This window comes from Rhinolophus ferrumequinum, chromosome 4 (assembly GCF_004115265.2).
Source record: "Rhinolophus ferrumequinum isolate MPI-CBG mRhiFer1 chromosome 4, mRhiFer1_v1.p, whole genome shotgun sequence".
NCBI lineage: Eukaryota > Metazoa > Chordata > Mammalia > Chiroptera > Rhinolophidae > Rhinolophus > Rhinolophus ferrumequinum.
In genome coordinates this window covers 41,226,723-41,249,599 of record NC_046287.1, presented here as the reverse complement: position 1 = coordinate 41,249,599, position 22,877 = coordinate 41,226,723, and the positions used below count along the sequence as shown (strand labels likewise).

Sequence of the window (22,877 nt, the reverse complement as noted above, 5' to 3'; positions counted from 1 at the left end):
AAGCCGCCACGGCCCGCCCCTGTGAACTCGTCGGGAGAGGGGCGCGTCGCAAAAAGTCGCGGCGGAACCTCCCTGCGGTGTACAGAGTTGTCGCTTTACGGTTCCAGGCGCCGCCGGGCTGGGAGATGTCGGCTGCGGGCTCTGGGGAGCCCCTGGGTCCTCCCCGCAGCTTTGCGAAGCGGGTCCTGGTGACCGGGGGTGCTGGTTTCATGTAGGTAACAGCGTCGCCGGCCGAGTAGTGGCTCCCCCGAAACTCCAACCTTTTCCTGCGGCTCTGCTTGCCCGTGGTAACTTGGGACCAGCTTTGGGTGTCTAATAAGGGGAGGGTCTTAATGCACGACCGGGCGCATCCTACCTTCTCGCCCCCCCCTCGGCCTGCGGAGACCTAGTTCCTTTGAAACGGCGACTTTTTTTTTTATAAAACGCCTTCCTCCCAAAGCAAAAGCGCTGCGGTACTGTCCGCCCTCCTGTGTCGCCTGAGATGCGCGTCGCTCTTGTGATTGTGCCCACGGTGGCTGTAAGCTGCTCACCACCTGCCTCAACCCCCTCCCCAGCACGACACACAGGCCTTGTACATATAGGCGCCAAAGAACGACGTTTGCACTATGACAAGGCGTTTATTTATTCAGCTGACTTAAATATCCTCTCTTGGTACTAAACTTTGGGTGCTTCTTTTCCTTCTCGCACGTACCACATTCAGTCAGCAAGTCCTCACTCCCTACTTCCAAAGTATGTGCTCCAGGCCACGTCTCGCCGCCCCCCCTCCCGGCTCCACCCTTGCCCAGGTCACTGGCTTTTGCCTAGACTGCTACTGTAGCCTCCTGATTGGTCACACGGCCTTGCACTCTTGTTCCCGTTTGTTGCTCAGACAGAAGTCAGTGTTTATTAAGTAAAACGACTTAGAGTTTACTCCAGTGGTTCTTGTCAGGCTTAGAATTAAACCCAAACATTTTACTGTATCTTGAAGACTCTCAAGAGCCCAAGCATTACTTTTCCAATCTGATCTCCTGCCATCCTACCCCTTGCTTTTTCTGTGCCTGCTACACTTACCCTCTTGCAGTTCCTGGAACACAGGAGCCTCCTTTCTCCTGTCTTGATGGCTTTGCACTTACTTCCCCTTTGCTGAGGCTGTTTTCATCACTCAATTCAGATGTTTACTTAGACCTCACTTCAGAGGGGACTTATCTATCTAAAATAGCCCCTCTCCCTACTAACGCTTATCACTACCTAAAATTATTTTGTGTTTTTGTGGTTAGCTGCTAATTGCCTGCATCCCCACTTTAGAATGTAACCTGAATGAAGGCAGAGTTCACTCAGCATCTGGAAAAATGTCTGACTCATTTTATAAAGGTCTTTAGTAATTGTTTAAATGCATGAGTACCAATAAGAAACTCTCCCAATGTCTAATGGAAGAAGAGGAACATGGGACTCTTCCCCCCTACCCCCAGCCCATTATTAGATTAAGTCACCTCTTGAGTAGAGGTGATCAGATCTGATCACCTCTACTGATGTGACAGTACCACGCAGGCAAGGTTCATTTAATGAGCATGAGCCTAAAAGGGCAGTCCTGGTGTGAGAGTGCTGGTCCAGAAAGGGTACTCTTTGACAGTGCTGTGAAAGGGCTGTCAAGTACACCGTTTAAGTTCATAATTTGGTCAAGGGTTGCCTTTGTTCCTGGGAGCCCAGTGTTTTTGTGTATATGATAAAATCTGCCGGATCATCTCATTAAGATACACCTCTGGTTCCACTTCAGGGTCCTCGGAAACCCATCCAACTCAGGATGGTTTCAGCTGTTTGTTATTAGCCTTGGAAACCTAGGTTTAGTCTAAGACACCCCCTCGCCCCCGCATTTATACCATCAAATTCTTGTGCCAAGAGATAACAATTGCTGTAGGGTTACTATGAACATAGACAGCTCTATGCTCATACTAAATTAATTTTTACATAATTATACCGGTAGTCTCTGAAAAGGCACGTTATAGTTGCAGCCCATTTGCACTGACTACCACACATTGCATCCTGCACACGCAAAGCATGCATAGACAGCATCATTTGGTTAAGCTAATTTTTTCTTATATCCTGGACCAGTAAATTTTCTCTTCTCCACAGTGTAAAGGGAGTGTAAAGCTTTGTATATCAATATGGTTGAGAAAGTTTGTGAAAAGTGTGGTGTGTGTATATCCAGTATAGGTATGTTATTCCTCTTCTCTTCAAAAATGTGAAGGTATTTTTTAATAGTTTCCTAATACTTGACAACTTAGGGTAACAATCAAGAATTTAGGGAAAAGGTTAAATTTTCTACTAACAAGTTATACTTTTTTTTTTGCAGTGCATCACATGTGATTGTCTCTTTAGTAGAAGACTATCCAAACTATATGATCATAAATCTAGACAAGGTAAGTTTTAAAACATGAGCTGCATGCACTGAAACTTATTTATATTTTTAAAAAGTGTTAGAATCCTGCCATGCTGACATTTTCATTTTTTTATTTAATTTTAGCAACTTACGGGCCTGTATAGTCATGTGTTCATGCCATATTTAATTGTACATAAAATCTTTTGAAACTTTTTTATTTATTGTTCTAGCCCTTAAAGTAAAGATTTTAAGTACAGTATTTTTATTAAAAAAAAAAATTTCCACCCTAAATTTATTTAGTATAATCTTGTGAATATTAACCTTTTTTGGAGTCAGGATACTCTGATCATTTGATTTTATTATTTTATAAATACTGCGTCATGGAAAATTACATATTTTTAAAATAAAAATGCAATTAATTTAGTTTTGAGAATTTTTCTATAATAATTGGAGTCTCTGGAGTCTGAAAGCGGTGATTGGTAATCACTGATATTTTGACTTTAAACACATGATGCAGTCAGTTACCTTCATTTCATAAAAGGTAATAGTAAAAATGCATAGTCAAAGAATAACCCATAAGTCTTACAAATTTTTACCTGCCTTACCATCACGGACAGTCATTTTTTTCCCCATCTTTATACTGACTTATCAACAGTTAATTCAGGAAAAAGTGTAATGAGTTAAAATATGTGTAGCACTGGTGTAATTGTTTTCCATGACTAATTCCTTTCCAGTAAGAAATGGTAAATTTTTCTAGCCACCAGGAGCTGGAGGCAAATCGGGGCAGGAAAATTTTTTAAAGGAGAGGTTTATAAAAAGTGATTTATTTATTTTATTTTTTTTGTATTTTAAAAAAGTAACAAGCTTACATGTTTTTTACTTTTAAGATAACAAACCTCTAAAAACACAAAGGGCACACACTTTAAGAAGACGTGTTTTTGTATTACAATAAGATCATCTATAGTCTTTAAAATAAATTGATATAGGAAAAACTATTACTCATTCGTTGTGTTGTATCTCCACCCTCCCTCCGTCTTTACTTATTTTAAGCTGGATTACTGTGCAAGCTTGAAGAATCTTGAAACCATTTCTAACAAACAAAACTACAAATTTATACAGGTATGAAAGTTTCTTATAATTATATAATTGTTATATTGTACCTCTTTAGTGATTCAGACATTATATCTTCCTACTTTACAAACATGTGAAATATGGGTTTGGAAAACATGCTAATTAAAGATCTTTTCAGTTTCCTGTAGTACCACATGATGTAGAGAATACTACTTTTATATTGATACCATATATAAAGTTCCATGTGATTTTTGTTGCCTTGGCAGATCTATGAGTAGCTGATTGAACTTACATACATGGTTTGTGATTTTTAGGTCCTCACTATCTTTCTTAATAAGGCCTTGCTGGGATTTAAAAGACTGGTATAAAGTGGGGTGTGACTCAGGCCAGCAACAGCCAAAAGGGCTACCATACAGCCCATGGGATAGTTTTCTCCCATGAAAGTTGATTGATTGGCTCTGGAAGACCAATTCTTACTAACCACCCTTAGAAGAGTTTAAAGTATAAACCAGAGAGCCAGGTTATTAATTTGCAAATGGAAATTTTAATGTCAACTATTTGTTTTATGATTTGTGGGTTTTTTTAAAAAAGTAATTCTAGAAACTCTCTTTTTAACCACAAATCTCAAAGAATATACTAAGCAAATATTTCATAATTCTCTTCTTCCATATGAAAGTGTTTCCTTCTGTCACCAAAGAATTGTTGAGAATACATATTTTTAGAAATAAATATACGTATAACATCAAAAGTACTCGTAAGTTTACTTAGTTGTGATTAAATACATTTTTCAAAATGTCATTCCAGTTCTTGCACTTACTTTAAATATATTTCAGTAATGGTTATCTCAAACTTTTAAAAATATGTTTAAAATTTTTCCTGTTAACATAGTGACCTTAGATTGTCAAGAATGTTGTCACTTTTTTCCTTCCGGTTTCTGTAAGTCCTTTATATATTCTGGATTCAAGCCTTTTGCCACTACCTTTTTTCAATCTGTGGTTTGCCTTTTCACTTTCTTAATGATATCTTTTAATCTTAGTAGTAGTTGGGGCTCAATAAAATACTGTTTCAGACATTTATTTGCAAAAAAATATTTTGAATTGGATATCTTTTATTCTTGGATGCTGGAGAAATTCATCATTACTGTATTTGACCCCTTGGTTGAATTTTCAAGATATTCTCTATTAAACTTGGGGCGGGGATTAATTCTTCTTGCCGCTTTTCGTTGTTGTTCATATAGTAAAATGGTACTTACAAATGGGAATACTCAATCAAACTTAGTTTTTTCATGTTTGCTTCTGATATAGGGTGACATATGTGATTCTCACTTTGTGAAACTGCTTTTTGAAACAGAGAAAATAGATATTGTACTGCATTTTGCTGCACAAACACATGTAGGTAAGCATTGTTTTATGTTACAGTTATGATGGGCAAATTTTTATTTCCAGTGGCTGACTAGCCTAAATCGAAGTCCAGTAATGGAGTTGAATGGGGTTGGTACTTAATATATGTCTTTAAAAGAGCATATACCATGCTCTACCAAAAAAACAAGCCTGTGGTCACTCTGTCATCAAAATACTTGGATCTTTTTGGGTCACTTTTAGTCGTGTGGGTTGAAATGTAACCTTGGATGCTGTTTTAAAATTTTGAGTTTAACCAAATTCAGAATAGTGATTTCTGCTTTCTTCTGGGGAGATGAATGTATTTAAAATGTATTTTTTATGTTGTTTTGCTTAAGCTGGCTTTTTGCTACAAGGTGGAACATTATATTATTCTATGTATTGTTTTGTCCATCTGATACTTTGTTTAACATTTTATATTGTGAAATATAACATATATTCAGAAGAATTTAGAAGTTAAATGAATGCTGATACTGTGAATACCCATGTAACCGTCACGTAAACAAAAGATAGAATGTTGCTGAACACTCTTTAGTAGCAGTAGTATTACTACTGCCTTAACCTAATTTTTTGTTTAAAGATTTTTTATTGGGGAAGGGTTACAGGACTTTATTGGGGAACAATGTGTACTTCCAGGACTTTTTTCCAAGTCAAGTTGCTGTCCTTTCAATCTTAGTTGTGGAGGGTGCCATTCAGCTTCAAGTTGTCCTTTCAGTCTTAGTTGTGGAGGGCGCAGCTCAGCTCCAGGTCCAGTTGCTGTTGTTAGTTGCAGGGAGCACAGCCCACCATCCCTTGTGGGACTTGAGGAATTGAACTGGCAACCTTGTGGTTGAGAGCCCACTGGCCCATGTGAGAATTGCACCGGTAGCCTTCGGAGTTAGGAGCATGGAGCTCTAACCGCCTGAGCCACCGGGCTAGCCCTCTTAACCTAATTTCAAAGTTACAATTTCCCTTGGTGTTCTCTACAGTTTTACTGTCTATATATAGTATTTATCCCTAAACAGTATAAGTTAGTTTTACCTGTTTTTAAATTTTATAAAAATGTATATATAACGTGTAGGTTTTTTGGTGTTGCTTTTCATCCATATAGATTCATCCATGTAGTTATAGGTATGATTTGTTCATTGTGACATACAATATTCCATTCCAAGTATATACCACAATTTGTGCAACAGTTTTACTCTTGATGGACATTTGGATTGTTTACACTGTAAGCACTTATGAACAACACTACCATGCACATTCTTACACATGTGTCATGGTACACATAAGCATACATTTCTCTGAGTATATTACTAGAATCATAAGAGTTGCACACTTCAACATTGAGATAACGTCCAACTATTTTCTAAAGTGATTGTGCCAGTTTCTACTTCTCTAGGGGTGTCAGAGACCTGTTGCTCCAGATCTCACCAAAGCTTAGTTTTCTCAGACTTTTCCATTTTTGTCAGTCTGTGTGTAGCGCTATCTCATTGTGGTTTTAATTTGATTTCTCTGATTACTATTGAAGCCGTGTACCTTTTCTATGTGTATTGGCAATTTAGATTTCTTCTTTTGTAACATGCTGTTGAAATCTTTTGCTCTTTTTAAAATTGGGTTACTTACTTTTTTTCTCTATGATTTGTAACAGTTTTGTGTATATATATATATATATATATATATATATATATATATATATATATATATATATATATGCTGGATTCCAGTCCTTTGTTTTGTGTGTTACATATATCTTCTCCCACTCTGTGGCTTATCTTTTCATGTTTTTTTATAGTGTGTTTTGATGAACAGGTGTTCTTAATTTTCATGTAGTTGAATTTATATATTAGGTTGGTGCAAAAATAATTGCAGTTTTGCAATTATTTTTAACCTTTCAAACTGCAATTACTTTTCCACCAAACTAATATCTTTTCCTTTATATTATGGTTAATGGTTCTTGGGTCTTAAGAAATTCTCTGTTGTCCCAAGGTCATGAAGAAAACCTTGATAGTTTTCCTTTTCACATTTAGATTTGTAATGCATCTGAAATTGATTTTTATATACAGTATGAGATAGGAGTCCAATTTCTCATCTGGAGTCAGACATGCTACCCTTGCGCCACGAGGTCCCTGATAGGAATCCAATTTCATTTTTTTCTGTTTGAATACCAGTTGGACCTCTACCACTTATGGAAAAGTTCGCCAGTTTCCACTGCCCAATCACATATCAAGTATCTTTATATGAGTATCTGTTGAGTCTTTATCTGTTTGTTTCTACCTGTGCTGATTATACAATTTATGGATTACTAATGTAGTGCTTTGAAATCTGGTAGAGCAAATCCATCTACTTGGTTGATGATAAAATAGTTGTACACTCCTTCTAGCAATTATGAACTGCTTACCAACGTTTGCTATTGTTAATATTTTGTGGTTTTGTTTTATTTTTCTCTGATTACTAGTGAGGTTAAAAACCTTGTTTATTGGACTATCCTCCCCCTTTTCTAATTGGTATGTTTTCTTTGGAAAGTTTCTATTTAAGTCTCTTTACCATTTTCTAGTGGGCTGTCATTTTTATCCTCAGAGTTTTTGTAAGTCCTTTAGGTATTCTGGGTTCAAGCCTTTTGCCATTACCTTTTTCCAATCCGTGGTTTGCCTTTTCACTTTTTTGGGGGGGAAAGGTATGGGGTGGGGAATAAAATCTTTATTGGCTCCATATGAAATTACGTAAACTCCACTCCCCTACATACTTAACAGCTTAATGTTCCTTATGTTTCATTTCTTCAAATACATCTTAAGTTGCTTATTTACACAATAAAAACAATGTCCCACATCAAAAGACATACTTCTCTAGTTTAAAACTATTGGAATTAGTCTCAGAAGAGCTCACTTAATTGAACTTGATATTAGATCTTTCTCAGATTATTCTGTGGCATCTCCCAATATTGCATGATGCTTGCAGTGCCCTTAAGCTGTCGATCAATTCTGGTCTTTATTTAAGGTCCAAAGAGAGAAGATGGAAATGGACTGAGATAAAAAGGATAGTTTTGTATATGTTCATGTAGTGGATACATTCAAGACATAAATGTGAGAGAAAAAGTATCTCTGCAACAAACTATCTCTGCTCTGGGTTATTAGCTCACCTCTCTGAGCCTTGATTTTCTTATCCCTAAGACAGACACATCCTAGAATCTTTCTGGCTCTCTTTTGATTCCAATGTTCTACAGTTTGGTTTTAATTTAAGATGCACAACCTGAAATACCTTTTCACTTTCCTAATGGTGTCTTTTATTCCATTGAAGTTATTCATTTCAATGAAGTAAAGCTTATCAACCTTTTTCTTTAGGATTAGTGCTCTTTCCTACCTCCAAGATCATGGAGATATTCTCTTTTACTCTCTTCATAAAAGTTACAGTTTTGTCTTTTACGTTCAGATTTCTTCTCCATATCAATATAAGTTTGACTCAACACCATTTATTGAAATACTCAACCTTCTCCCCAACCCCTTTGTTGTAGATGGAGTGCCCATTCACTCATGGTTCTATTTCTGGGCTCCTGTTTTGTTCCACTGGGTTTTGTCTGTCCTTACGCCATTAGCACACTGTCTTAGTTACTGTAACTTTATAATAATGCTTGATACAAGCAAAGCAAACCCACCTTTTTGTTGTTACAGAAAATATCTTTGACTTTGTTGATCTTTTCTATTGTATGCTTGTTTTCAACATAATGAATTTCTACTCAAAACTTTATTTTTTCATTATTTCTAGTTCATTCAGATTTTTTCTCTATCTTCTTGTGATAATATTTCACTTATTTTCAGCTTTTCTCTAATGAATACATTTTAGACTACAAATTTACTTCTAAATACCACTTTATCTGAATCCCACAAGTTTCATGTGCATTATTTTCATTTTTTTTTTAGGAATTGATTTCTTTTTCAATCCATGGGTTTTGTAGAAGTGTAAATCTTAATTTCCAAACACATATGAATTTTCTTGTTACCTTTTTATATTGATTTCTAGCTTAATTGTAATGCTTAGATAACATACTGTATGATTTCAGTTCTTTCTGCTGCAACTTGCTTTTTGGCTTACTGGATGGTCAATTTCTGTAAATAGTCCATGTGTATTGTAAAGAATGTGTACTCTGCAAATGTTGAGTATGTTGTTTTTTACACATCCATTAGATTAAATAAAGTTGGTTAATTGTGTTCTTTAAATCTCCTGTATGTTTCTGGTGAATTGAACCTTATGAAGTGATCTTTCTTCCTTGGTGAAGTGTGCTGCCTTGCAGTCCATTTTGTTTGACATTAATATAGCTGTATTATTTGGTTATTTTTATGATACGTCTTTTTCTGTAGTTTTATTTCCAACCTTTCCCTGGCTTTATGGTTTAGCTGTGTGTCTTATAAACAACTTGTGTTTGGAATTTTTTTTTTTTATCCAGTCTGACCATCCTTGATATTTACCCTAAACATTGAGTTTGTTGATATATTTGGATTTATTTCTACCATCTTACTATGTTGTTTCTATTTTTCTCACCTGTTCTGTTTCTTTAAAAACATTTTTTAAAAAAATTCTTTCTTGCCTTTTAAAAAAAGTCCTTTTTAAAAAATCCTTGCTTGCTTTTCTAAGGGCTTGACTAAAGAACTTTTCTTATTCCATTTTTCTTCTACTAGTTTGGAAGCTATATATTCTGTTTGTATTCTTTCAGTGGTTACCCTAGATATTATGACAAGCATAATTGGCTTATCAAAGTCTAAAGTCCACAAAACCATTGCCTTCTTCCAAAATGATTTCAAGGATCTTAGACACTTTAACTCCACTTATGTATTCCCAACTCTTTTTATCATAGTCTCACAATAGAATGTGTCAATTTTTGTTTTTTTAAGTTTTGCCAATCTAATAGGTAAGAAGTGGCATCTATGAGTTTCTAATTTGGATTTTTCTTATGATCAGGTTTAGCATCTTAAGCTTAAGGACCTTTGTATTTCTTGTCTAAACTATTTGTTTATGTCTCCTACCCATTTTACTATAGGGTTGTTCCTTTTTATTTTTTATAACTTCTTTATAGATTGACTATATTAACCCTTTGTTTCTGAAAAATTCAAATATTTTTCCGTTTGTCATTTGTCTTTTTACTTTGTAGTTTTTTCTGTGTAGTTTTCTTTTTTTTTTTTTTTTAACCCTGCAAGAACTTTTATGTAGTCAAATTTATCAATTTCTTTTCTTTCGCTTTTCTATTATGAGCCATAGTTAGGAAAGTTCCCTTCATTCCAAGATTTTATAGAATTGATTCTTTAAAGTGAATTTATTTTACAGTAATTTAACCAACAGTTATTATTGTTTTCAGCAATAACAGATTGAGCAAAAAGCCTAGCACCCTATTAGCAGAAACTGGAAGTTTCAAAATTTTTTAAATTTAGGAACATTTTAAATTTAGATATATCATTTGTTTTTTCCTTCATAGAATTAAAAGTGTTTCCTACAGATTTAGCACTGATAGTTTTCTAGATTCTAAGAATTTCCACGTACTATGTAATTTAGGCTTAAAGAAATCATAAATAGCAATATGTTTTTAGGTTATTTTAAAAACTATTGCAGTTGTGAATGAAGAGAAGTGAACAGAGCCTTCCTTAATCCTGAGTCTACCCTTAGGTATTTGTTTTGTCCCTTGGGTGGAATTGTTCTAGTTTTTTTCTCCTTTTTTTAGATCTTTCCTTTGTACGAGCCTTCGAATTTACGTATGTTAATGTTTATGGCACTCATGTTTTGGTAAGTGCCGCTCATGAAGCCAAAGTGGAGAAATTTATTTACGTTAGCACAGATGAAGTATACGGAGGCAGTCTTGATAAGGTAAGCTTTAAAAAAAATGTCTATTTCACTTACTTAACCATAGACCACGTAGCAAACCTGTCTTATTAAAACCAACTCTCGGCTTTTTTCATCCTCTGATTATACATACTTGGGGGACCTTCCAAAATGTTATTCTGTTGTGTCTTCTGTTCAGATCAAATAATGCCAACCCAAATGGCAACAACAACTTAGTCTCAGTACAGATTTACATGTAATTTGAGTGACAGTACTTTGCGAGAGCAGCAGATCTCATTTTTTTGTCCTCATCTTATATACATGATGCATGTCATTCCATGGGCCGAAGTATATGTCAGCACACTGCCCGCTCACCTTTCTTTTCTACTCAGAAAAGAACATCGGACTGTCAACGAGGGAGTGTGACATTATTGTAGAAACTGGAATCTGTTCTCCTTTGTTAATCAGTTGTAAATATTATACATTTTATGCAAAAAGATGGCTCTGAGTTCCAGTCTACATATATATTTTTTTGATTTATTGGGGTGACAATTGTTAGTAAAATTACATAGATTTCAGGTGTACAATTCTGTATTACATCATCTATAAATCCCATTGTGTGTTCACCACGCAGAGTCAGTTCTCCTTCCATCACCATATATTTGATCCCCCTGACCCTCATCAAAAATGTGGAACGCTTCACGAATTTGCGTGTCATCCTTGTGCAGGGGCCATGCTAATATTCTCTGTATCATTCCAATTTTAGTATATGTGCTGCCGAAGCGAACACCAGTCTGTATTTTTCATAGTCAGTGTTTGCAGTAACCTTATTCTGTTTTATTTATTTTTTTATTTTTACCAAACCACACACACAGTATAAAAAATCAAGTAGTTTGCAAGCAACTTACATTGAGGAAAAGCTGGCCCTGACCCCTTCTCTTCAATCTACAATCCCACTTCTGAGAAGCAACCATTTTCAATTCTCTTTGTCGTTTTTATGAGGTTAACTTCTTTCTTCTTGTACCCCTGTCACCCTTCTGTGTCAGACATGACACAGCCAGAGTGATTTTTAAAAACATTCCTGAGGCCTGCAGTCCCAGAAGCAGAGAATGCGTGCTGCAGAGGTCACACTGTGGGGAATATCTCTCCTCCCCATGTGATCAAGAAATTACAACCAACAAAAACATACTAGAGAGAGAAAACTGAAAAATGTAATCTGGAGAGTGAAACTATCCAGGAAGAATCTCTCTTTAGTTCTTTGGAAGAAGGTGGAAAAAAGAAACTTCTTTAAAAATGGCAGTGGTATCAATTCCTCAAGCAGTTCTGGTTTATTGAAAAAGAAGAGCAGCAATACCTTAAAACTGAAAGGAGAAAGGTGGCCCGGGTCCGCAGTGGGCTCCTATCCTGGCCACAATCCATCCTCCGATGTTGCTGCCATGCCTAAAACAGTAACAGATGGATAAAGGTGATCAAAGGTGTGAATGAAGTAACCATCACTGGCGTTCTGACTAGGAGAAACAATGCACACCGTCACCAGATCAAAGCAGCATATCTCCAGGAAAAAGGCAAGCCCCTGGATGAAGCTCTGAAGAAGGCCCTTCCAGGTCACCGCAAGGACTTTCCTTCGGCTCTACTAAATACTCCAGCCCCGTTGGATGCTCATGAACTTTGTGCTGCCTTGATTTACATGAAGTGAAAATAGAAATATCGTACGCATATGGAAAAATTAGGAATTCCAAGACAATTTCAGAAATAAGGATAAAAATAACAAAGTCTCTGTTTTGAGCTTCACAGACATAATGTAGGTGAACAGTATACAATGGGAACTTTTTTTGTTTGATACAATAGAAATTTCAGATATTCCCTCTCCCCCCAAACCCCACAAAAAAAATTTGAGATCATGAGATTATTCTTCGCAAAGCCTGTTAATGTGTGGACAGTGGCCCTGACATGTGGACAGGTTCCACATGTCTCTGGCCTTCCTCTGGCTCCTCAACCTCACCTCCCGTTTCTCTTCCCTCTCACGAAGCTTTTTGTAGTTCCTTTGAACACATTTCTGTCTCTGGGCCTTTGCACTTGCTGTTCCTCTCTGCCTCCTGCTTTAGAGGGTTGTTTTAAACTTTAAAGAAGTTACTACATATAGAGTGCTTAGAAAAATGCCAGGCACATAGTTGGGGTTCAATAAATGTTTTGATTTTTTAAATGTGGTGATAAAGATTTTAAGTTTGTAATGTTTTCTGACTTTTCTACTTAGAAAGTGCTATGCATAATACTTACTTTTTTTTAAATTTATCTTTTTTAAATTAGGAATTTGACGAATCTTCACCCAAACAACCTACAAATCCTTATGCATCATCTAAGGCAGCTGCTGAGTGTTTTGTACAGTCTTATTGGGAACGATATAAAGTAAGAACTGATTTTTAAAAAACTTGAGTCATTTTTCTTTGGACTTAGGTGTTAAAATTCCAAGTTAGCATTAGCTACATTTCATTTTTTTTGAGTAGAGGACATAGATTGAGAATAGTTATCTATTAAGGAATTAAAAAAACTGATTTCCTTTAGTGTGTGGACAATGTAGGACCTACTTCTTGTTCAGTTCATTTGAAGGAATGCTTTGTGTGGATATTTTTTCCTATTTCAGTAACATGTAGAGTGTTAAAGCTGTAGTGAGAAGCCCTATTGGAATATCCTGGTTCCCAGGAATTGTCTGAGTGAAGGAAGACAGGGAGGGCAGATTCCCTTGTCTGCTGGGCACTCCCCTCTGCACGAGTCAGCTCTTTTGACTCTCATGACTGGGAGGTAGACTTCCCCAGGTGGCTCCCACAGTGTCAGTGCGGGAGTCTTACCCAGCCTGACTCGTCACCTCGAATCCCCTGGAATTGGCTTCCCATTGATCTTCTTTTCGAGTTATTAGAGATTGGGTCAGAAAGCCCAGCCTAAGAATGACTTACGATTCTCTTGACTTTTGTGTTCCAGTAGCATCGGTCCTTTTCTCTTTCATTAAGTCTTTTTATTTGTAAGGATTGGTACAATAGAGAAAGCAAACTTGAAATTTAGCATCTAACCAAACCCAGAGCCCTAGAGGTGGTCTCTGAAATAATCAGGTGGAAATTTCCTTAATTTTCTTCTATCAAGCCTACAAACCTGCCTACATCTATTTTTATCCTCCTCTTCTCCCAATAAAGAAAAAATTCCTCTTCTTCCTTTTGGAGCCTCTGCCTTTATCTGAATCCCATGCTCTCCTTTCTTTTCAGAACTTTACATTAGAAAAAAAAATCCCTTTGCTTCTTTTCTTAAGGTGTGTGGAATTGTTTAACCAGAAGTGCCCATATTTTAAAACTGCTTATCTTTAGATAATCATTATTATTGGACCTTTCCATTGTCTTACTATCGAATACTCTTTAAGTTTCCAGTTGTCATCACAAGAAGCAGTAATGTTTATGGACCACATCAATATCCAGAAAAGGTACATTTTACTTCTGAATTTGTAGGATGTTTTCGTGATTGTGATTTATTATTTAAAATAATCTCTCTTCAGTTATTTGTCCAACGTTTATGTTGTAATTATACAAAATTTATAAATGCTATATTGGCCACAGGCAAATCTCTTCTGGTTTCGAGATTGAAGACTTGAGCTTACGTCTCAACCTGGTAATTCGCCAGCTGGCATGACCTTAGGCCCTTTCAGCATCATTTTTAAATTGAGGAGTAATGACAATATTAGGAAGGATTGTGAAGGATCCAGTGAGATGATATATGTGAAAATGCCTTGTCCTTTGCAGGATTCTCAGGCACTATGGAGTACTCCCTTCACTACTGTCACGCTGCAGTTTAGACTCCTGGTTTGCAGTCAGACCAGTATGTCAGACTATACAGAAATGTAAAAGCTAGTTAGAGAGTGATGCAGGAAGCTTGTGCAGAAATTTGTCTTACAGTCAGCTGGCTAATGGTTCCTTAGCTCCTCTTTATTGTTGCAGGCTTGAATGTCTTCCAGAAAGTAGTACAAGTAGTGAATAAAGAAATGCACTGAAAAGGCTGAAATTGCCTGTTGGTTGGTTCTATATCATTAAGCCTAGTTTTAAGTAACTATTTCTCTCTCTCTTTCTCTCTCTCTCTCTCTCTCTCTCTCTCTCTCTCTCTCTCTCTCTTTCTCTCTCTCTCTCTCTACCTAAATTTAGAGCCTGGGTTTTTCACTTCCCAGCTGGTTGCATTAATGTATTTGCCCAGTGGAAAATGGTATTGCTGGTATTAATATCTGCTGGTATTAATATCTACTGGTGATCTGCTGGTATTAATATCTACTTTGCTTAATTTTTTGGAATATCTTTAACAGGTTTATTATAAATGTAGTAACTTACCTTGCCCTGTTTAACATAAATTTTCTTTGAATCCAGTGGCACTGGAATTTGCTTTTTATTACTTTCACCAGCACTTGCTGGTTAGGTGTTATATGTAAAGCAATAAGTAAGATAAGATTCCTGTCCATATAAAATCAACACAAAGGTAAGATTTGTGATGAAAGCAAATTGTTCACAAAGACTTTTTCTGAATTTTCCCACTGTTTATATTGTTTTCATATTTTTTAGCAGATAACTTGTTTTTGTGAAATAGGAAGATATCTTAGAGTTCTTTTACTTATCAAAGTTCTAATAGGTTTTTTTTCTTGAAATCCTGATAAGAATTGGAATATATCCATATGTATATTTCTTAACAATAATAATGTAATCTTATAAGTTCAGATTCATATTAATGAGCAAAGTTCCAACATCTGAAATTGTATTTAAATATTCTTTTAGGTTATTCCAAAATTTATATCTCTACTGCAACACAACAGGAAGTGGTATGTTATTATTTACCTTTGTACCCATATGTTTTTCTGGTATGTTGATAGTATTTGGTGACAGTCTTTCTTGAACATCGTAAAGTCTTAGAGTTGGAGGCCTTAGAATTGAATGTCTCAACAAATGTAAGAACTCCTTGTATAATCAGTGTAACAGTTTTTAAAGTAATTATAATCTATTTCATCTTTATAATTTACTTACTAAGATAATTTTAATTCTTAAATGATTTATTCTAAAACTTTGAGATATAGCATGAAATTTACCATCTATCTTTATATAACTACTTTTTCAAAGGATTTATTTAATTCAAAGAACTATAAATATTTCCTCAAAATGAATTTAAGGTATAAAATTGATGAATTAAGTATTTCTCACTTACATGTCTGCCACGTTCCTACTGAGTACCTGCAGGAGGCTTGGAGATCATTCAGGAACTATGGATGAAATTTAGAAAAGTCATGAGAACTTGTGTTTTCAGTAAATATTTCTAGGGTTGCCATGGGAACTGGCTTCTCTGGAGTTGTACCCATTTGTTGTGTTACCCTGGCTTGGGAGAACTTACTTTTTTACATTTTATGATTCCCTTTTATTTAATCTTTTTAAAGCTGCATTCATGGATCAGGGCTTCAAACAAGAAATTTTCTTTATGCTACTGATGTAGTGGAAGCATTTCTCACTGTCCTTAAAAAGGGGAAACCAGGTGAAATTTATAACATTGGAACCAATTTTGAAATGTCAGTTCTCCAGCTTGCCAAAGAACTAATACAACTGGTATGTATATGTTGTGAAGGGATAGTATTTTCAAAATCATCACTAAATTAGTGACAGTCATCACTAATTTAGTCAAAGTTAACAATTTACAGTTTAGTGAATCAAAGTGAATGAGGAATAAATAAAATTCGTAATTATGTATACAATATATATGCCAAGATATGTCACTTGAAATTATATCACTCATTTAGTAACAGTTTTTCAGGAAAAAAATCCTAATACATTAAATGTACATACCTAATAAATGACATACCTCAATTTCAGAAATATAAAGTATGTCCAGAATCAAGGAACAATGATATATAAATAATTATAGTTATGAGTGTATGTATATAGTAGTGAACATCAATTACACATTCCAGGATTTAGTAGAAAGGGAGACTGAGTGTGTGAAAAAACTTTTGTTTTCCTTTATGCTACTCTCAGAATACTCTACTCCAAATGTGTGGATTTTCCACACCGAGCAATTCTCAGACACCAGCTGGGTGTCCCACAATTTAACTGAATTCTCACACTATCTACCTGGAGATAGCATCAGATCCCAGAGGTTAAGGGATCAGTCCCACAGACTGCCCTCGCTTCACATGCCAATTTTAAGACCTCATTACCTGTGCTTCTGACCAACCAGCTCTAAATCAGGTAATTTGCGAGAGTTGCTCACAGAACTCAGGGAACCAGTTTAATTTCCGAATTACCATAAACTGGTAATGGCAGCCCGATGGTATGAGGGAAGGGGTGTGGAGAGTCTGGGCCCTCTCCGGGCGCGCCATTCTCCCAGCACCTCCATGCGTTCAGCAGAAGTTCTCCAAACCATGTCCTCTTGGGTTTTGATGGAGGCTTCTCTAAGTAGACGTAATTGATGAACTCATTGGCCATTGGTGATTAATTCTACCTCCAGCCCCTCTCTCCTTTCCCCTCCCCGGCTCCCACATGATTAGTTCCCCTGTCAACCAGCCCCGATCCGTAGGGGCTTTGCAAAATCTCTAAACATAAACTCTGGTGTGGTTGAAAGGGGCTTGTTACATATAGCAAAAGACACCTTTGTCTCTCATCACTTAGGAAATTCCAAGGGTTTTAGGAGCTCAGCGCTAGGAACAGGAATGATGACTAAATATAGATCTTACTATACATCACAGTATCACAATGAGTAATAACCAAAAGCCAAAAAACTTATTTTCTGCCACAGTATACAATGTATATTCTTTTTGAGCTTCAGATAGAATTTGGGTTACATAGTATAGAACGTGTTACTAAAATGCTGTTCATTTTAGCTGTCTTCCCCACTTTGAGGAGGTTGGTTGTCTTATCTTTTGAATCAACTATTGAATGTCATTGTTATTCTCTGGTCCCATTTTATCATTTGACTCAAAAGCCTTCTCCATGTTGACAGATCAAAGAGACCAATTCAGAATCTGAAATGGAAAACTGGGTTGATTATGTTAATGATAGGTGAGTAACAAGTTAAAACACTGGGGAAAGATTGTAAAATCTTAGGTACTTATAAAATTATAAAATATATGGACTTAACAAGAAACTAGTTTATCAATTTTGAGTTTTCTGCGAAAATATTTTTTCTTAATTATAAATGTCATAAGAATAAAATGTAGCATTTTTATTTACTAGCTGTGTGACTTAAAGTTATTGACCCTTTCCAAGGCTGAGGCATCTTTGAGAAATAATATCTTGCTTTTAAAAAGTATTTTATGGTTTAACTGTAATGCATATAAAGTACCCAGCCCAGGGTGTAGAGCACAAGAGTCTTAATAAGTTTATGTGTATTCATTCATTCATTCATTGAACATTTAGGTGTGATGTGCTGCATTCATACCTTGATTGTGGCTGAAATAAGAAAAGGATAAACCACACAGAGGGTTCGGCATCTGGGATGATAGATGATTTTTTTTTTTTTAATATACACTTTATTTTATAAATTTTCTGTAATCATGTTGTCAGGGAGAATTTTTTAAAGGAAAATTTGAATTATGGTAAAGATGAATGGACACACATTTTTTTCCTAGTATTTAAATCTATAAATAGGTATCCACAATGTTGTTTTAAATCTATTTTGTTTTCCAAGACCTACCAATGATATGAGATATCCAATGAAGTCAGAAAAAATACATGGCTTAGGATGGAGACCTAAAGTGCCTTGGGAAGAAGGAATAAAGAAAACAAGTATGTCGTGAATTGGTCATTTGGGAGGGGGTTCAGAAAAAGTTAAAGAACACTTTTTATTTTCAGAACACTACAAATTCAGCAGAATAATGTGATGAATCATTTTTACTTTTCAAATTGTTATATTTAATATATTTCTAGCAATAGTAATATATTTCCTAAGCATCTTGAATTTCATAGACTAACTTCTGATCAGCCTTCCTATATCTTATTAGCATTTATCAGATACCTATTTCATTTATTCTCAGGTGCACATTTTTTTACTCTTTTCATATCCTTGAAAGGTATGTGTTTTACAATCACTAGTATCTTAAAATTTTATGCAGCTTTATTCTTTTTTAGTGGTATGTTAAATAATAATCCATCTTAAGATCAGTGGCATCTTAGATACGATGAAATATAGACAGTTTCAGTCTTTGAGTGTCTTGAGTCTTTTTATATTGAAACAAACAAGTAGAAAGCAAACTGACTATATACAGAAATATTTATTAAAATAAGTGTCTGTACAGTCTCTGTATCTGTTAAAATTCTATTTAGAAATGTATTAATGAGAAAAAATATGCCCAAACATAGAAAAAAAGTCCTGATTCAGAGCTTAAAATATAAAATACTAATGTTGAATTTTAAAAAGCATATTCAAAGATAATTTATATTTGATTTTTCAAATAAAATAATTTCACGTTAACAGAAGGAAACACATCATCTCACTATGCCTATAATGCAGTATTGCTACATTTACATGAATAAAATATTACACTTAATTTTCTATAACTTTAAAACCAGTGCAAATCCTTTCCCCCTAAATTCCTTAAAATCAGAATGTCTTTTTTTTAATTTTTTTTTTTAAATTGGGAAATATTGGGGAACAGTGTGTCTTTCCAGAACCCATCAGCTCTATGTCAAGTTGTTTTCAATCTAGTTGTGGAGGGTACAGCTCACTGGCCCATGTGGGAATCAAACTGGTGACCTTGGTGTTATGAGCACTGAGCTTTATTTAGCACTGAGCCAACCAGCTGCCCTAAAATCAGAATGTCTTAAATACTTATACTAGCAAATTCAACATTAAAACATTTATACTAACAAATTCAATATGAAAAAGAAAAAACAGTTGATTTTTAAATCTGAATTAAAATTTAATTAACTGATGTTTAGTGTTTTATTTTTGATTTTTGTCTTTTGTTTTTTCCTTTTAGTTGAATGGTATAGAGAGAATTTTCACAACTGGAAGAATGTGGAAAAAGCATTAGAACCCTTTCCAGTACAGCCATCATTTGTATAGTCAGGACAGTTTTTGGAAAAAGAAGAAAATTTTCCTACCTCGACAAGTGATGTATCATCAAGGGACCAAATGAAGTGTCTTTTCATTTGGAATTACATTTGTGACTTTTTGTACAAAATCTAAATGCAATATGCCTCAATATTTAGAAGAGTTTTAGTATTGGCATAGAATTTAAATGTCAAAATTCTTTCAAAAACCTTTTCTCCTAACAATGTGGAACCAGTAGAGATAGAAAGACTCTTCCATAGGAGTAGACCGGGAAGGGGGAATCTTCTGGTTCTCAGAACAAGGACAAATAGCTCTGGGCAGCTGACAGCTTTGCTGGCATTGAACTCAGCTTCCCAACCTTTCCCGTTGCCTGGAAGGTCTGTAAGTTTTCATTTTTAGGCAACATAGGAAGAGCCTTATGCCCTAATTCATCTTTTTTGAAGGTATGGTATTATGCTACAATTGCTTTAAAAATGGAACAAAGTCAAAGCACTTTTTAACTTTTGATAATTTTGTAAAACCTATTAAGTTAAATTTTTTTTAAAGAAGGACATTGTTTTTGTATTTTCAAAATCAGTCATTTAACTATGTATAACCTCGTATCAGAGAAATTCCATCATGTATTTGCTGTTTAAAATGATTTTATTTATAAAATTATCAGTATTTTAATGTATTTAATATAGATTATGGCTTTTTTTAATAATGTGTGTTTTTATTTCACTGTAGAAAAAGTTTTAAAATACTTGATTATATAGTTTGAATTCCTCTTTCCCTTAAAGAGTTTAAGACGATTTGAAAAAGTAACTGATTGGATACTGCGTTGAGAAAGGTAAAAGAGACAAAGATTATGTCCAGCTTTCTGGCTTCAGCGCATGACTGATGGCTTGTTTTCTCTGTAAAGTAGGAAGCAAGGTCAGTAACTCAGAGGTGGTTGAGGGAGGGGATAGCAGTACAGTAAGGATCTTGAGGCTGTGGAGATTGGGAAAAGAGTAAGCAGATCCAAAATTAGAGGATGTGCCAAACAGGAATGAAGCACAAACTGAACTTGAACACTATGACTTCAAAATTCTGAGATGTGTAAAAGTAGTTAGATTGAGCTAGAATTGGACATAGTGTGCATCAGGAGGGACTAGCGAGTGAGATTAACGAAAACGATGCTCCGTTGGTCTTAGTTGTATAGGGAAGAAAATGCCTCTTGGAGGTAGCCTGTAGCTCTAGAGAAAATGGAGACAGGGAGTGGGCATAAGGGAGGGGAGGTGAGAGCTCCTGGAGGCTAGGGAGTTATAGGCAGAAAATGGGACCAACTGAGAGCAAATGGTCTTTGGTGGAATTTGGTCATTGAGGTTAGATGACAAAATAAAAACACTCTATGTCATTTGTTCTGTGTCATATTTTGGGGTACACTTTTATTTCCAATTTTAATATACTGTATGACTTACCTTTACTGTTAGTCTGATCTCAGGAGATGATCTTGACAGGCATTAGGAACATATGGACAACCAGTTTGTTAAAAAAAACAACAAAAACAACAACTTTATGCAAAAAAAATATATATAAAAATAATGCTCCACAGGGAAATGTAAATTAGAACAACAGTGAGATACCACTACACACCTATTAGGAAAGCCAAAATCTGGAACACTGACACCACCAAATGCTGAAAAGAATGTACAGCAACAGGAATTCACATGCATTGCTGGTGGGAATGCAAAATGGTACAGCCACTTTAGAAGACAGTTTGGCAAGTTTTCACAAAGCTAAACATGCCATACAATCCAGCAATTGCATGCCTTGCTATGTACCTAAAGGAGTTGAAACTTATGTCCACACAAAAACCTGCACAAAGATACTTATAGCAGCTTTATTCATAATTGCCAAAATTGGAAGCAACCAAGATGTCCTTCAGTAGGTGAATGGATAAATAAACTGGTCCATCCAGACAGTAGAGTACTTACTAAGCTCTGAAAAGAAATGAGCTGTCAAGCCATGAAAAGACAAGAAGGAAATGTAAATGCATATTACTTAGTGGAAGAAGCCAATCTGAAAAAGCTATTTACTGTGTGATTCCAATACTCTAGACAAGGCAAAACTATGGAGACAATAAAAAGATCAGGGGTGGCCAGGGGTGGGGAGGGAAGATGAAGAGATAGGGCACAAAGGAATGTTAGGGCAGTGAAAATACCCTGTATGATGATATAATGATGGATGTATATCATCATACATGTGTCCAAGCCCATAGAGTGTACAACACCAAAAATGAACCCTAATGTAAACTATGAACTTGGGGTGATTATGATGTGTCAATGTGGGATCATACTTGGTAAAAAAAAAAAAAGTACCACCCTTTTGAGTGATGATAATGAGGGAATCTATGAATGTGTGGGGACAGGGAATATATGGGAAATCTCTATCTCCCTTTCAATTTAGTGGTAAACCTCAAACTGCTCTTAAAAAATAGTTTAAAAATTAACAGCAACCTTAGAAATAAAGAAGGTTGAGTTATAGTGAAAGTTTTGGTCTCAAAGAGGCCTTTGAAAGCTAGCTCTCTCCTCACTTGCTTTATACTCAACTTGCTGCTATATGGCTTCCATTCCACCTCTACTGCAGGAGTTCTCCCTATTGTCACCAGTGTCAAAGACCTGTCCTGAGAAATGTCATCTAATACCAGGGCTTCAGTTACCACCTTTTTTTTTTTTTTAATTTCAATTTTCTTTTTAATCTCCAGCCAAGATCTCTTTTCTGAGCTGATCTCCAGTTTATCCAATATATCCAATAGCCTACTCGATATTTGCAAATTGATGCCTTTGGAACACTTCAATCTGAATATGATTCTAACCCCTGGTGGTTCCTGTTTTAATAAGTGAAACCTGGTAGTCTTTTTTGGTATTTTCCTCTTCTTCATATCCTTTTTCTTCCATTATCCTATCCCCCTACCCCCATTCTGGCATATCTTTTTGTTTTTAAATGGCACGCTTGTGTTGCTTTTATTATAAACTTCTTGTAATAGATGAGGATTTAGCTCTTTTGCATACCCCCTCAACTTTCCGTTCTCTTCCAATACTCCCAAAGCATTTAAACATCACTTAATTTTAATTAATTAACAGTATTTTATGTTTTTTGCATTATAGAGTCAAGAAGTGTGCTATGATTATAATTCCTATCTCGTAAAATTTTGTTTTTTCCTGGAGTTAGTAACTGTCTCATTTTTCTTTTCA

General features: G+C 35.5%; 1 protein-coding gene and 1 non-coding gene across 5 annotated transcripts; one reads left to right on the top strand and one right to left on the bottom strand.

Annotated features, from left to right (window-relative positions):
- Positions 1-21,185, top strand: TGDS (TDP-glucose 4,6-dehydratase). Of its 4 annotated transcripts, none has more exons than XM_033105067.1 (13): positions 1-211; positions 2,330-2,396; positions 3,407-3,475; positions 4,732-4,822; positions 10,511-10,653; positions 12,916-13,014; positions 14,015-14,074; positions 15,405-15,448; positions 16,055-16,220; positions 17,611-17,669; positions 18,298-18,395; positions 18,644-18,679; positions 19,589-21,182. In XM_033105067.1, the coding sequence occupies exons 1-13, from the start codon at positions 126-128 to the stop codon at positions 19,672-19,674; spliced, it is 1,104 nt and encodes a 367-aa protein (XP_032960958.1). In that variant the 5' UTR covers positions 1-125; the 3' UTR covers positions 19,675-21,182. The 4 variants fall into 4 exon arrangements, with proteins under 4 accessions (XP_032960958.1, XP_032960960.1, XP_032960959.1 ...); XM_033105070.1 differs by having other exon boundaries at positions 113-287; XM_033105069.1 differs by lacking the exon at positions 14,015-14,074 and having other exon boundaries at positions 19,589-21,185.
- Positions 11,292-11,398, bottom strand: LOC117021836 (U6 spliceosomal RNA). Its single transcript, XR_004422924.1, has one exon. It is a non-coding gene; the product is annotated as a U6 spliceosomal RNA (small nuclear RNA).
- Positions 21,186-22,877: the final 1,692 nt, after the last annotated feature.

Bases quoted from the DNA above. Each gene is read 5' to 3' on its own strand.
- TGDS (XM_033105067.1), top strand. From the start codon at position 126: ATGTCGGCTGCGGGCTCTGGGGAGCCCCTGGGTCCTCCCCGCAGCTTT. The intron at 2,397-3,406 runs GTAAGTTTTAAA...ACTTATTTTAAG, and splicing joins TGATCATAAATCTAGACAAG to CTGGATTACTGTGCAAGCTT. The intron at 18,396-18,643 runs GTATGTCGTGAA...ATTTATTCTCAG, and splicing joins AGAAGGAATAAAGAAAACAA to GTGCACATTTTTTTACTCTT.